At 32.7% G+C, this 16,570-nt stretch overlaps 1 protein-coding gene and 2 pseudogenes across 3 annotated transcripts; 2 read left to right on the top strand and 1 right to left on the bottom strand.

The window, feature by feature from the left end:
- The first annotated feature begins 2,093 nt into the window (after positions 1-2,093).
- On the top strand, positions 2,094-2,832 carry LOC143555917 (membrin-11 pseudogene; annotated as a pseudogene). The gene is made up of 3 exons (XR_013139283.1): positions 2,094-2,237; positions 2,346-2,495; positions 2,585-2,832. The product of XR_013139283.1 is annotated as a membrin-11 pseudogene (transcript).
- Positions 2,833-8,384: 5,552 nt separating this feature from the next.
- On the top strand, positions 8,385-12,577 carry LOC143555914 (cationic amino acid transporter 2, vacuolar-like). Its single transcript, XM_077045382.1, has 14 exons — positions 8,385-8,727; positions 9,339-9,540; positions 9,621-9,705; positions 9,790-9,930; positions 10,019-10,137; positions 10,235-10,331; positions 10,410-10,582; positions 10,671-10,737; positions 10,830-10,988; positions 11,069-11,342; positions 11,430-11,538; positions 11,642-11,754; positions 11,864-11,939; positions 12,251-12,577. Exons 1-14 carry the CDS (start codon positions 8,559-8,561, stop codon positions 12,408-12,410), a joined length of 1,944 nt encoding a protein of 647 aa, XP_076901497.1. The 5' UTR covers positions 8,385-8,558; the 3' UTR covers positions 12,411-12,577.
- A 286-nt stretch (positions 12,578-12,863) lies between these two features.
- LOC143555915 (replication factor C subunit 3-like) lies at positions 12,864-16,175 on the bottom strand (annotated as a pseudogene). The gene is made up of 11 exons (XR_013139282.1): positions 16,051-16,175; positions 15,852-15,962; positions 15,755-15,788; positions 14,969-15,137; positions 14,705-14,886; positions 14,462-14,598; positions 14,289-14,387; positions 14,122-14,187; positions 13,965-14,039; positions 13,638-13,683; positions 12,864-13,146 (listed from the first exon to the last, which is right to left on the bottom strand). The product of XR_013139282.1 is annotated as a replication factor C subunit 3-like (transcript).
- Between the last annotated feature and the right edge of the window lie 395 nt (positions 16,176-16,570).

Below are 16,570 nucleotides of genomic sequence, written 5' to 3'. Positions count from 1 at the left end.
AAAACTAGTAAGCAAAGTTCGGTTTACAGTTTAGAGCTATTTACGGTTAAACCGAAGCATAGACTCAAACTCATAACCATGGAACTTGTAAATAAACTAAAATGAGCAGAAGTTAAGCATGGTTAGTAAGCAATAATAAAGTTAGACTTTTAGATGCGAAACTTCTTCATTCTCTGTAGCTTCTTGAGCTTCATTATTACGTGCTTGTTCTTCTTGAACAATAGCATCCAATCTTTCCTTCTCAACGATCTTATCCAATCTTTCTTTCACAGCGGCTTCTTAAGCTGCTTTTTCATCTTCTACTTTTCGTACATAATCAATTCCAAGATATCGTATCTTCAAAGAACACCATACTTCCTTAGCATTCATGAGTATGCCAACTTGTACCAAGATATCTTCCCGTAAGGTTTGACATATGAACCCTAACGCTGTGTACATCTTCCTTTCATCTACAGCTACACCGAATGTAGGTTCAATAACATCCCAAAAACCATAGTCTTTCAGAAATCCCTCAATCTTGGTCGACCATACTTTGTAGTTCGATTTCGTCAATACTGGAAAGTCCTCCAATTATCATCGTTTCTTTTCTATCTTTACTTTCTTTCCGGTTTGCTATTTCAGTTAGAATTGATTCCCGATCCGAAATAAATCTTTAATAAATAACCAAACACCACATGCTTTTCTTTTCCTTCCAAACAAACAATATTGGTTCCAATTTTCTTCTGCGATCGTGTTTACGTGTAACGAGCCGTAGTTACCTAATAGCTTTGCTTTGATTAATATTAGGTTGATCAGCTGCCTACAGCCTACTAGCTTGCTTCACTTTTCCGAAATAATTCAAGTTGAATATTGCTTTCACTTCTTCTTCCTCACACTTCGCTCTTTCTCTTTATATTGGATCTTTAAATCAAATCCAAAGCACCAAATCTTTAATATAAATCACAATTTCCAACGAATTATATGCTGTTACTTTGCAAAAAATAGAACTTAACCTACTTCTCTTGGAACAAATATTCTTCCTACCCTTCGGATAGGATACCCACAAACTTCTACGAACAATGAGCCTAAGCTCTGATACCAATTGTTGGCCCAGACTGATCAAACAATCAGATCAAAAGAACTTATCAAACAAAAGAACACGAGATATTGGGGTGACAACCCTCGACTCTTTTCATATATCAAACGAACTTAACAAACGAATTTCATGAACTTATGAAACGTACATGGAGATGAGACTCCTTAACTCTCTCTCTCTCTCTTGACTCTCTCTGAACTCTCACAAATAAAACTAATAAACTAGACCCTATATGTACTAAACTTGTTCTACAAGCCAATTACTTTAACTTTCTCTCCAAGACAAACCTTTCCTAAACCTACTACAATTCAATTAACTAAAATATAACATAATAAACCCTTAACTTTATTAATATTTAAGATTAATCCTTCAATTGTTAACGTAGAGACTGTAAATTAAGAGCTCTGAAATGAAAATCGCACTGTATTATAGATGAACTTTGAATTGATACATGGATTGATGACACCTAGGGCTGGAGACGAACCGAAATTTCGATGAATTGTTTGTGAAATGTTTCGCGGGAAGTTTGTTTATATTCATTCGTTTGTGAACAAGGAATTTCGTTCGATTAACCGAATGAACGAACGAAAATAGGTCATGTTTGTGTTCGTGAACGTTCGATTACGTCTGTTTATGTTTGTTAATGTTTTTCGTTTAGTGAGCTTTATGTGATTAATTTTATGTAATATTAACATATGAATATGAATATTAACAGAAAACACCAATAGTAACATGAACTTGGTAGCCCAACCAAACCGCTAACACCGACCATTGTCGGTTATCCAAATAAAAAAAACATGGTTTATTCATTTGTGCTAATGAACTATTCACGAACAAGGTCATTTCTTTAATGAGCAAATACGAACAAGAAGTTTTGTTCGGTTGGCTGTTCGTGAACCGTTTGTTTGTCCAATAAAAGCTTAACGGACAAACATGAACAAAGCCTGACAACTATTAAAACCGAAAGAGGATCGTGAAATTCGATCTAAATTTGAGATTCAACAAAACATTAATATGCATGCATGATGGTGAAATCTTCAGAAAAGTGGAGCAAGTAGCAGAAGAGGCTGATTCTTTGAGAGAAAGTTTAGACAGGTATATGCAGAGGCAGCAGAGGAGGATGCAAGAAGCACAAGAGAGGGCAGAATTGCTTGGTAGATCTGTATGTAATTTGTTTCTATCACTTTATTGTGTTCGGATCAAGAATCGATTTCATATACCATTCAGCAGTTCTAACTGCAGTAATGATTTTGTTTGAACTTTGATTCAGAATGGTGAATCGTCTCATATTTTGAGAATTTTTGATGAGGAAGCACAAGCAATGCAGTCTGCCCGTAATTCTTCTAGAATGTTGGAAGAGGCAACTGCAACTGGAACAGCTATTCTTGCTAAATACTCTGAACAAAGGGAGCGCTTAAAGGTAGTTTAATATATCATGTATTTGCTAAATGCATATGCATATACATATGCTTGAATACTTTTAAAATTTGGACTTCAACTTCTGTGCAGGGAGCTCAAAGGAAAGCATTGGATGTGCTCAACACACTGGGACTATCAAATTCTCTGTTGAGGGTAATTGAGAGGCGAAATCGAGTTGATCAATGGATTAAATACGCAGGCATGATTCTTACACTTATCATAGTAATTGCTTTCTTGAGGTGGGCTCGATGATCTCTTATTATTCACTATAAATAGTCTCTTGATGTATGTAACCCTTATCTTTGCTTTTATATTTACACTGAGAAGGAATTTTGGTTGTTAAGAGCATTACTTTGTAGAAGTTGGAATATATAACATGTTTCTAATTGGTGTACGCCCTTTATTCTTTAGTCTCACGATTGGCCGAGGTAACGTTGTTATGTATGTAAAAAGTTTTTCTAAATCACACAATTATGTTCATATCGTTTGCCATATTGTAACGCTTTAGTCTCACGATCAGGTCATCTGTAAATTATAAAAGTGAATTATATGTAATATATAGACTTTGGTCTAGGCAATTCACTTCTTTTTTCAGTTGCATCAAACTAGATTTTACTTTAGTCAAATATTATGATCATTAATAACGTTTACTTTTGGGTACATGTTCATTATCTATTTCTACTTTTAAAACATTAGAATTTTCATTTTGACTTTATTGGTCAAAATTGGTGCTGATAATTGTTAAATGTATAACTTCAATGAGTTTCTGTATTTTTTTTTATCATCCCCTAGAGATTCTGTGTACAAACATACTATCAGACACTAGAAAGTCAAAACTTGACCTTTTCAGACCCAACTTCTTTGATTAGTCGATTGGATACTTGGACAAGGAAACCGTTTGCTTTCGCTGATCAACTTTGGATGAGTTGTTCATTTTTGGCTTTGACTTTGTAAGCAGTCCATTACAAAGCTGACCAAAAACAAGGATCATCATTTGAATATTAGACTAGTTATATATTTTTTAAATGTATAACTTAACATAGCTTAAATAATAAATACTATACGATTCACCATAAAACTTTACTTCTTACATACAATGGAAATTGGCATTACCGTATTACGAGCTTTAAACATGTTGATCGAGTTTCACGATTCAATCTCACCTTACAAGAATTGTTCGATTGTTTCAAAAGAAAACAAGTCAACTGTTCGGATAAACATTTTAATCATCATCTATAGTTTATTAACTCATGCAGTGATCAAGAATTTAACAAGACTGGTGATGATTATCTTGCTAACCAAAGCTCTAGTTATCAAAAACGTTTTATTTTTAATTAAAGTTTTACCAATACAGATATAATATCCTAAGCAGCATAGAGAAAACATTTTAACACAAAAAAATATTAATATTATAAATATTGTTTGTCGATAGCTTAGACCATCCCATTTGGCTTAACTTATTATATTATTAAGTTGTACAATACTAATATGTTAAACAAGGGTTTAAATAAATAGGAAGTTGTATTTTGTTTAGAATATAAAAACTATGGGGAAACTATGGTTAAAATATAATAAGATGCACTTACGTTGCCTTTTGAACTTGTAATTTTATATTGTTGATGACGATATGGTGAAAGCATACTCTATATTATTTTATAGACCAAGATTCTTCCCCCAATAATCTATATCAAAACTTTTCATTTCATCCTTAGGTTATGTAAAGTTCTCATTTTGGTCATACGTTTCATTTCATTTAATAAAAATGATATACCTTTTTAAATATCATTGAAACAAAACCAACAATTATATATGCATGATGTATCTATTGCAAGAGAGTAAACAAAGCCTCACGTGGAGACCAAGTATAGATAAACAACAAAAAAATATGGAGGAAACCAATAAAGATAAAGTAGGGATAGATCAAGGAATGGTGATATCCAAATAAATTTATAGAAAAAATCAAGAAAATAATGGGATAAAGATTGAAGACAAAAATATATAATGTATGAAGATATTGGGATAAGATTCACATGTAAATAATGAGACCAATAATCAAGAAAAATAATAGAATCAAGAATCATATGATCAATTGTGTTTCATAGTTTTTCTTCAATATCATTATTTTGATTCTTCCACCAATTTGAAAGGAAAAAAAAGATCAATACATGTTTTAGAGTAATTCTTTTCAGAAGTCCCCATCTTCTTGCAAAAAAAGATTAATAGGACATCTGTCAAAATCAATAGATAAGACTTATAACTTTATAAGGCGATGAAAATCAAGTGCCAATGATAAATTGAGATTCATTAGCGAACTCCTTGAACTGTCGAATTTTAACCACCCTTGATTTCCTTCTTTCTTCGTTCCCAAGAGAGATGCATATATAAAATATTTGAAAAAAATTGGGAGAGATAAAGTAGGGATATTTATAGGATGGATAGTATTATATCAAAATTGTGACCTTTTGGCATCCGGAACAAGTCTTCGCTTCCCCTCTGATTGGCAGTTCCTAAACTTTTTTATTTAAAACAAAATAACCATCCAAACTATTTTCATCAAGTGTTCATCGCTTTTCTTATTCGAGTTTTCTTAGAAAACATGACACTTTCTTCGAGAGTCCAACGTAACATCAATATCTTAAATCTAAACACACATGTCATGTTTGATGTGACCAACACTTTTTATGTTACTAAATTATTATCATCACTAGGTTAGGTACCCGTGTGGTGATTAAATATAAATTTTTTAAGTTTTAGATATATAATAGAAAAATAATAATTACAGATGATAAGTGTGCGTATATACTATCTAATAGAATATAAACAAACTTTACATGCTAGACGTGTAATAGTGATGGAAATTAACTTCGCTATACTACAATGTGTGACGTAAAATGAAAAATATAACCAACACAATTATTATCATTAGAGAGCCAAATTTCATGGTTCCAGTTTATACACAACAAATTATTATCATTACTGTAGAAATAAACATAACGCCCTATTCTGTCGACGGAGAGAGGAACTATGATTAGTGTTGGAGAAATTTCCAAACAAACAATTTTAATGAAATCTTTCAATTTCTTATTTTACTATGGTCAACTCTATGTATTTCTATATCCATAGAATTTCTCTTATTCTTATTAACAACTACTATAGCTATAGCTTCAAATTAAGCTACAAATTTATTACCAAAAATGCCCTTTTTTCTTAACAATTTGATTTGAAACAATGTGTAGTGGTTCCCACTCAGTAATTAATAACCTGTATGAACTGTCAACTGAATCATAGTAAGTTAATAACTTGTACATTTTGTATGAATTATCACCAAACTTTCATAAATATTGCAAGTTGCTATTCAGCTTGTACTGCAATTTCTGGTCTTACTATTGATCCTGAATAAACTTCAAACAAACCATAACGTAGTAACTTGCAAATTATGCAGATTGCATCAAATATTACATAAATTTGCTATTGTAATAATATGCTACAATTTGATAATTAGTTACATATGAGTCAAAATTGGCAGATTAGTTTGAAAGGGTCTTTAGGGATTATCTACAAAAATTTGGTTAAAAATAATCACAATATAGAAGCAAAAATAACTTAAAAATATAGCTTAACAAAAAATTATGCTATAAATGTAACTAAATACCTTCAATCAAAATGTTACCGCTACTAAGAACCTTATGCTCCTATAACAAAAGAAAAAAAAAACATAAAGTTTATTTAAGATGAATTTATTGTATACTTACTACTACTAAATGATTGTATGATAAAACAAGAAACGTACCTTAAGTGCATTCAATAATTAGAAGTGTCATTAAGCTAGGCTGACTATTAGCTCTAATAAGGTCATACAAATACCAGTATATTTTAAAAAATACTTATAAATAAAAATACTGTTAACTTTTAACAACCTGCTCCACTATACAATATGCCAAAAATTTACAAAATTATGATGGCCCTTTTTCCGGGTCAGGTTTGGTACGGATATCTAGTTTGCCGACATCTTCGAGTAATGATTTGTCCGTAACACTTAAGAATATTAGTTTATCAATAGCATCACCTGTATTGAAACAAAAAAAAAATGAAAACCATGAGCATAAGTAGTTATAAAGACAAAGAGATCAGATACAAAAATGGACCATCACAAAGCAAGAAGTTGAATCACACCTTGATATAGAGACAATTTTGAAACCACGAGGATCATCTTTTTAGTTGAAATTGGTCAAGCTTGGTAACTTATACCAAAAGAAATTACCTTAGTCACAACGCCTGTTCAACCCACTTGATAACACATCGGGTTGGTTCGGTTCAGACGTTCAGTTTGGTTAGTGGAAGTCGGTATTGCATGCTTACCTAAAATCGAACAGAAAACGAAACTATTAGTTAAATGTGTATTTGAAATATGAACAGTTAATACTCAATACTGAGTATTAACTGTTACGATGATGATGATGATGAACAGTTAATACTCAATACACTAATTTTTACAACCAAAAATGAATTATCATCAATAATTCAATTTAATGGTCAGCAATTTTTGACACATGAATATTAGTTAAGTTAATAATCATCATCAAAATAATGATCAGACTAAGGTATTTGCTTGTTTCCGATAAAATATATGAATCATAAGGTAGTGGCTATTTCCTGTTTGTTCTCAAACTTATATATATCATACACATATCCTCAAAATTATCTTTATTATTATGCTAAACATTATGAAATCTTAGGCGTTAATGAATAAGATAAACTTCCAATAAGTGAAATAATGTGAAAAAAAAATGTTACATAAGCTCCCTGCTAACCGTTTGGAAGCCTGGGGGGGGGGGTGCTTTGTTTGGATAATTTTGTGGGAAGGCCATTATAGCATTGATAAACCCGCTACCACTGTAAGAATGAATTAGAAAACCATAAAACAAAACTCACAAACATATTTCGTATAGGAAAATTTCGAAGTTTATTTGTGTATGAGCAAGAAACTAAAGAGATTTTGATACATATAATAATGATTTATGAGGTGTTTACCATAAAACATGAAGATAAATAAAAAAATTATGTATATAAAATTGGCAATCTGAATCGACTAACCACAAGCAATTCTCCTAAAACTAATAAACTGAAAGTCACAAAATCAAGTAATGGAATGAATACAATCAGACAAAATAACAAATACATTATATGAAATCAATTAACAAAAATTGAACCTCGCAGGAAATCGAACCCTAAGAAGAATAAAGAACATTATGAAAGGGGAAAGTGATTTAGGGTTTGTGTCATGATAGTTACCGAACAAATAGCAAAAAAAACAATGAACTAAATTAGTAAAATACCTTCGACAACCGAACAATAATTAATGGGAAGATGATGATACATATTCATTTATGAGATCACAGTGTGATTATAGATTCACCAAACAAATAGTATGAGAGACGATAATGGGATTGTGATGAGGGGTTAATAAGAGGACATGTGTCAAATAAAATTTTTATTTATTAAATAGTATAGATAGATTAGAAATCTAAAAGAGTTTTTTTTTTTTTTTTTGCTTAATTTGTTTTAAACCCAGTAAAATCTAAGCAACAACCTTTGAAAATTACACACGCAAAACTATGGGTACCAAATTGTAACTTCCCAAAACCTAATAATAGAACAAGTTAAAGTTTGATTGGATATAAACAATAGCAGATTCCAGACTGGCCCCACTACCACCACCAGTGGGCCCACTTACCCAATAAAAACAGTGCTTCAGAAACAGAGCATCAAACACAACCCTGACAAAACACCACACTTTCACCGATACTCCGGTTCATTCCATCTCGGGATCCTCCGAATCTGCCACCTAATCCATCAAGAATCTTAAAGATTCAATCTTTAACCCAAAAGATTCAACCTTTAATCCTTAATCCAAGATTTGAGTTGGGAATTTCATATCTGTTATCACTTCTATGCTGGCAGCTTAAAGTTACAAACTTTAGAACAAAAAACCTTGATTTTGTTCATAATCAGGGTTAATCAACAAAACCCAGTTGGTAATTGTTGAAATCTTGTTGTTTATTAGATGGGTTTGGTTGTGGATCCGAATCAGGGGAGTAATAATGATGGAGCAAAATCAGGGTTTAGAAGTTTGGTGAGAAGGAAAAGAGTTGATTCAATTCACTCTAAATCTTCAGACACAGGACATCATCAGTTAGCTAAAGAATTATCAGTTCTTCATTTAATTGCTATAGGTAGTTTATGATTTTATTATAATATACAGAGAATTATGATATTTTATTATTTTATCATTGATAAAGTTTGAATCTTTGAATTTGTAACATTCGCTTCGATTTTGAATGAATTTAATTTAAAAAAAAAGGATTTTTTATGTTAAAAGTGGCTAATTTTATGATTTTATCATATAATACAGAGAAGTATGATATTTTATAGTTTTATCATACATCAAGTTTGGAATATTTGAATTTTTTTTAGAAAAAATTAGGGGTTTTGATGTTAAAGGTGATTAATTTTGGGAATATGGAATGAAATGAATTAGGTGTTGGTTCAACATTTTATGATTTTATCATTAAATACAGAGAATTATGCTATTTTATTATTTTATCATAAATCAAGTTTGCTTTTTTTTTTAATTTAGGGGTTTTGATATTAAAGGTGATTAATTTTGGGAATATGAAATTAAACGAATTAGGTGTTGGTTCAACATTATATGATTTTATCATAAAATACAGAGAATTGTGCTATTTTATTATTTATCATAGATCAAGTTTGATATATTTTTTTTAAATTAAGGTTTTTAATGTTAAAGATGATTAATTTTGGAATATGAAATGAAATGAATTAGGTGTTGGTTCAACAATTGGAGCTGGAGTCTATATTCTTGTGGGGACTGTAGCGCGAGAGCATTCGGGTCCGGCTCTAGCCTTTTCTTTCCTGATAGCTGGAATAGCAGCTGCTCTTTCCGCCTTTTGTTATGCTGAGCTGGCAAGTCGTTGCCCATCAGCTGGAAGCGCGTATCATTATTCTTACATCTGTGTCGGCGAAGGGTATGTTTTATTGCTGTAATAGTTATTCATGTTGTATAACTTTTGGATGTTGATATTGTTATTATTTTGTGATTGTTTAGTCTTGCTTGGATAATTGGTTGGGCTTTGATTTTGGAATATACAATTGGCGGATCTGCTGTCGCCCGTGGCATTTCTCCTAATCTGGTGCGTGCATTTTGCATTATTTAATAAAAGATTTATATGCAAAGATGCTAATTATATACAAAGCTCATGAATTTCTTCCTTTAGGCATTGCTTTTTGGAGGCCCGGATAGTCTTCCAGCTTTTCTGTCCCGACATACTCTTCCCGGGCTTGATATTGTGGTCGACCCGTGTGCAGCCATTTTAGTGTTTGTTGTTACAGGATTATTATGTGCAGGAATCAAGGAGGTAGTTATCATAGTGTTGTATTTATTTATTAGTTCATTCTTTTTTCTCTTTTAAAAAGATTCTTAAAATTGATTGATATATGTGGCAGAGTACTTTTGTGCAATCAATTGTGACAACTGCAAACTTATGTGCCATGATATTTGTGATCATAGCCGGTGGATATCTAGGGTTTAAGAGTGGATGGGTTGGCTATAAACTCCCTACAGGGTAATTGGCATCAAATATTTATACTTATAAATGTTGCATCAATAAAAACATTTTTTATTTTTTATTTATTTATTTATTTATTTATTTTTTGTGATAGATACTTCCCATTTGGAGTAGATGGGATGCTTGCAGGTGCTTCTACTGTCTTTTTTTCATACATAGGGTTTGATTCAGTTGCCAGCACAGCAGAAGAGGTACATATAGTTTAATCAAATGTTAGACTATTTGTCTAAAATAATATTAAGTATTCAAGAAATTCATGAATTTTACAGGTGAAAAATCCTCAACGGGATCTACCGTTAGGAATTGGGGCTGCATTATCAATTTGTTGCACGTTATATATGTTGGTCTCTGCTGTAATTGTTGGTTTAGTACCTTATTATGAAATGGATCCCGACACACCTATCTCTTCTGCGTTTGCAAGCCATGGTATTCAATGGGCCGCGTAAGTTAATAAATCTATTTCATCCGGTTATCGTTCTACAAATCTTTTGTTTATTTCCATTTAATATTAATCTTTGATTATATCACAGGTATATTATAACCATAGGAGCTGTAACCGCTCTCTGCTCGACATTAATGGGCTCACTTTTGCCTCAGGTATTTATTTTATATTATTAAATGACAATATACTCTTAGTATGTGCATTATGTAAATTTTTTTTTACTAACTGAGGTTTTCATGTCCTGAAGCCTCGAATCCTGATGGCAATGGCTAGAGACGGTTTGCTACCACCATTCTTTTCAGAAGTAAACACGCGCACACAAGTTCCTGTGAAGAGTACAATTCTTACCGGTTTTATTGCTGCCACCCTGGCATTTTTGATGGATGTTGAACAGTTGGCAGGGATGGTATGTAATATGTAATATGTATCATCTTGTCACTTTTAATAATTTCTAAGATGTTTAATAATTTCTTCTTTGTGTTGCAGGTTAGTGTAGGCACCCTTCTTGCATTCACAATGGTGGCAATTTCGGTTCTGATACTTCGGTATGTCCCACCAGATGAGGTCCCACTTCCATCTTCACTTCAGGCTGCCATAGATTCGGTTTCTTTGCGTTATAGCAATATTATCAGAACCGAGGAAGCCGATGTTGAGGTTAGCAATGGTCAAATTGGCGTTTCCCGGGGGAAAAATAAACGTTCACACAAAAAGGGAGGGAAATCAGTCGAATATCCTCTAATTGCTAACGTAGCAGCTGAAGGTTTATAATCCAGATATTTTAGCATTCATATCCATTATCTTATTATAGAAAGTTTGCAGGGTTAACGAGTTTTTTTAATATTTGCAGCCTTATTTAATGAAAAAAGGAGACGAAAAGTTGCAGGGTGGACTATCATGCTTACTTGTGTTGGGGCATTGACTCTTACATATTCAGCCTCAAATCTTGGTATTCCTAGGTTGGTTCGTTACCTGTTTCTACGTTAACCAACCTAAAATTTGGAATATGTTATAGTTGAGTATAAAAGTTGACTCCATTGTTGCTGTTGCTTCTGTGAACAGTTATTTGCGGTTGACAGTATGTGGAATTGGTGGAATTTTGTTATTATTGGGTCTAGGTGTTCTCACTTACATTGAGCAGGATGATGCCAGGCACAACTTTGGGCACACGGGCGGTAATATGACTGTTATTTATCTTTTTTTCTTGCTGGAGATATTCATTGTTTTCAAGGTATAGTTGACTTATCATGGAAGATTTTAAATAATACTAATTGCTGTGTTCAGGTTTCATATGCCCATTTGTTCCTCTATTGCCGATCCTTTCAATTCTTATCAATATGTATTTGCTTCTCAATCTTGGGTGAGTATTAGTGTCAAGTGTGCATCTTTTTACAAATTTAACAGTTGACTTTTGAAAGTCAAATTTTTAAGTGTGAATCATTAGCCCCATAAATACATTGTGATGGGTCTCACTTGAATCTTTTTAATTAAAAAATGATATAATATGATAATTAAAGGTAACATTTTTGACCCATTTGCTTATAAATGTATAGATCAGGCCATCAGGCTGTTAAACGGGTCAAAAGACGTAAAAAGAAAAAAAATGTTCATTACATTAAAAAAAGATTAATATTATTATCAGAATACTATAATTTTGTATGAAAACTGTAGGGCGGATACTTGGCTGCGAGTGTCGATATGGCTGTTGATTGGAGTATTTGTATATGTGATCTATGGGCGAACCCACAGCTCTTTACAACATGCGGTTTATGTGCCTGCGTCACATGTGGATGAAATTTACCAGAGTAGTGTAGAATCAGTGCCCTCTTAGTAAGCAGGACATTAAGAAACATGATCAAACTTAGATTGTTTGGTGTGTGTTCACGTTGTGTACCTTGTGATTTAAGCAACCTGTATTATATATATGTGCTGCAGTTAAAAACCAAAGGACATATTCATTTGATGTAAATATATTTATATATGTACTTGTGGAATATTGTTAAGGTTTGTGATATCCTGTTGTATTATCTTGCTTTCTAATATCTCCAGGTTGTTTATTTATTGAATTATATACAATAACAATTAAAATGTAAATACTTAATATATTAAATAAAAGTTACATAGATAAAAAGTTGCCAAGATTTTTTCAAGCTCGATATGTAAAGTTTGGGCTCAAGCTAATTTAAAATCAGCTCAAATCAAGCTTTTAACAAGCCAAGCTCACGAGTCGCCCAGCCGGTTTATACCTTTCGAAGAGATGGATTATTGAATGAGAAGGGCTTGTTGGTCAGCTTGACAATATTCATCCAAAACATAGAAGTTGCAATATTCCTCAAACTGAAAGATTGTTTCAAGTAGAAAACAGTACAAATTAAAAACAAAAGCTGAGGGTGCAAAACGTATTTTCAACAATAACAGCTAAAACTAAAACTTCAGAAGCCAACATTGATGAGTCCGATACTGTAGGGTCTGAAACACATAACAAGATCATACAGTGTCTTGTTGGCCTCAACCGAATGTTGCAATCAAGAAGCCTTTGTAGATGCTCATGAACTTGGCCACAAATGCTGCAAATAACATGTAAAGAAAGATATATCAACCACCTTGTTTTAGTAACTCGACGATACAAAAAAAACTAATGAAATAACATGAAAAAATAAAATCCCCTTCTTTTCATGATAAAAACGCAGCACTTCCTCTTTTAAGTACGTCTAAACATTGAAGTTACATATGTAAAACTTGTCATTGTAATAAAGACTAATGGCTGACTAATTATTTTTAAATATGTAAGCATGTCAATCGTAGCAATTTATGCCAGATGCATCGGGTAATTATTTTCTTAGTATTGAAGGTGGATTTTGAATCTGTATATTTAATCATGCCAAATATATATCTTAAGCACAAACTAACTATGTGTTGTATAATGATTTCAAAAGGTAAATTGCACATGTTAATGATGCTGTTTAAAGAAGATGAAGCTAAACTGATTCACAATTCAGCCTAATGCATGCATGTTAATAGCAAATACCGTAAAGTACTAATGAGATAAACAATATACCTTCAAGGTGAAAGATAGCTTTCTGTCCGAGACGCATCCTATGTTCCTGAGAAATATAAAATAACAATAAATCAACATTATAGAAACAATTTACTCCATGTGTCTAATTACAAAAGTAACTTCTACACAACTTCATATAATTTAGAAAGATTATTAATTTGCCAAATACCAAAAGTACCCTGCTGTCTTTTAAATTTCTAACTTCTACAGATAGCAAACCCATAGATATAATATAATGAATACAAAATAGGTGACTTAGCATAACACTTCCAAATATGGGATATTAGAGTCTTAGGAGTCTTTGACGAGACATTATCATGAACTTACATAATATGCAGCCCAATGACAGATCTCATGCTTCAATTCAGCATCCAGTTTCTTCAGCAATTCAAAAAGCAGCCTCTGAATTAACAAAAAACCTTCAGTTTTAATTAAAACTTGCTAAAAGATAAAAAAGAGTAATCATGCAGCAGGAGGTTATAACCTTTAATATGATTTCAGGATACAATTAACAAGTAACTCGTACAACTTTCCACGAACTTGAAACAACCTATATCAATAATAAAATCATGAAATAAGTTAATGACAGGCATATAATTATAAAATAACTTATATGTACTGCAAAAGTTTTACAAAGAAAATGACAAAAACCTTTTAGGGCTCTGTTCTTGCATAATGTCAGATGCTATTTCAGTAACATATTGTTCCCAGTCCATTGGAGGAATCACTTGATTATTGGTAAAAGGGTACCTATGTGAAAATAATCTCATTTTAACATTGCTTCCAAAACAACACACAAATAAAATTTCAGAATTGATCTCAACTGTTGGACACGACAAGTCTCAAATGACAGTATTGCCCTCCTTAAACTCCGAGCTGAGTTTTTAGCGACACGAGCAGCAAATCCAGGAGGAAGTTGTAACCCCTCTTTCTTCCCAATAAATTCCAAAACTTTCACTATCTGCAATACAAATTCAAGCATGCATATTCACATGGTAGTTTTTCATTATACAAAATAATAATTGAAATCCACGAGCCTTTAATTAAATTCAAATACAAATACTGACCTCGTCTTCTTTTGGTGCATTGATTCTGATATTAAGACAACGAGACCGCACCGCTTCAGTAACCTTTGACGAGCTGTCACAACACAAAATCAAACGGCAAGAGGCACTGTATTTCTCCATGGTTCTTCTTAAAGAATGCTGTGCTTCTCTTGAAAGCTTATCAACCTCATTCAGCACCAACACTGACACAAAAAACAATAATAAAAAGGATCAAACCGCAAGCTATCACTAACAAAAATCAATAAAGTATACTTTAAAACCAACCTTTGAAACCCTTCTTTCCTTTGGTGTCAATCGGTCTGTTCTTAGCCATTTCTTTGATGATCTCTTGAACGACGTACCGGTCTTGAAACCCTGCAACACTAGGGTACAGTTCCACATGATGGGTGCTTGATAAAGTTGTGAGTTCCAAATCAATAGTTCTACTTCCAGCCTGCAAAATGAACCATACTTCATTTCTTAAGTCACAACATGTGAACTAAAAAAATGCAGTAAGGGTATGCGTAATGGGGCGGCAAACTGGGCGACAAATTGGGTTTTGAGGCGATAAGAGAGCGACAATGGCGGGGCGACGAGAAGTTGTCGCCGGTGTGGGTTTTGGTTTTAATAGTATATATTAGTATGTGTGTGTGATATATATATATATATAGGGCTACAACACCATTACAAACCTAAAACAAAAACCTCACATTTGCTGACTTAGCGCCACATGGCACACATCGCCCCATTTTGTAGCCCCGCCACTACACATAGCCTAATCATATGTATTTCCAGTACTACAAGTACAAGCATTATTGTAAAACTCGCACCTACGCGTCGATAAATTAAAATTTTATATATAAAATTTGGTACATATATGTATATCTGGAAAATTACATATAAATTCCAATCTGATTAATCCCGATTAATCGCTACACCACTTGACTAGAGCCTAGCAAGTTCTACAACACTGATTACAAGTACTTGAGACGCAGGTTTCAATCTTGCATTAATAAACTGTTTGCATAATCAAGAATATGTATAATTGAACTTCAAAATGAACACACTTACATCTACTTTCCAGCTTTTTGTTCTCCACTTTCACCTGCAACAAATTAATCAAATTCAGAAAAATAATATACAAATCATTTTTAATATAAAAAAAAACCTTTTCCGCACTAGCCCCAAACATCTGTCTAAGCAGGGCCATAATTAGGGTTTTCTTGCCGGAACCCGGTGGGCCATAGAACAATAGATGTGGGCAATCTTGCTCGGTAACCTGGTACATACATACATGATCAAAATCCAAGCTTTCTAAATAAAAACCCTAGCTTTTGAAGTTATACAATAATAATAGTAGAGGGTACCAATTTCTTGAGATTTTGAGCAACATCTTCATGAACAATAACCTTGTCTAGGGTTTTAGGTCTGTATTTGTCCACCCAGAGCATGATTCAAGATCAGTGGATTTGGTGTTGTGATTAAGAACTGGCGGGAAGCGAAGTATAGGGGTTGTTCTTGGAGCCAAATTAATAACAGGGCCCGTTATTATATATGTTGGGTTTGGGTTGACATAATCATATAACGGGTTGTGTTTGGGTTAATCTGTGTGGTCTGTTTGATCGGCTTTTTACAATACATTAACCTCGTTAATATATTTATAACTTAAGTATTATTTATCAACTCATGACATGTTTAGGAGAAGTAGCTTATAAGTAATTTTATGTTCAAGTGACATGTTTTTAAGTGTCGATCACGATTTACGAATAAACTGTGAGTCGTGATTGGATTGAACAACTCAACCGTCAACTCACTATTTCAAGAAAATTGGTCCAAGCCAATATCAAACATATGTCATATGTTTTCTTGTTATATATGTGAATGTTT

This window comes from Bidens hawaiensis, unplaced genomic scaffold (assembly GCF_021521415.1).
Source record: "Bidens hawaiensis isolate Kalapana, Puna unplaced genomic scaffold, B.hawaiensis_p1.1 tig00018412_1, whole genome shotgun sequence".
Taxonomy (NCBI): Eukaryota; Viridiplantae; Streptophyta; class Magnoliopsida; order Asterales; family Asteraceae; genus Bidens; species Bidens hawaiensis.
Note: the sequence above shows the minus strand (reverse complement) of the source record. Positions and strands in the feature narration are given on the sequence as shown.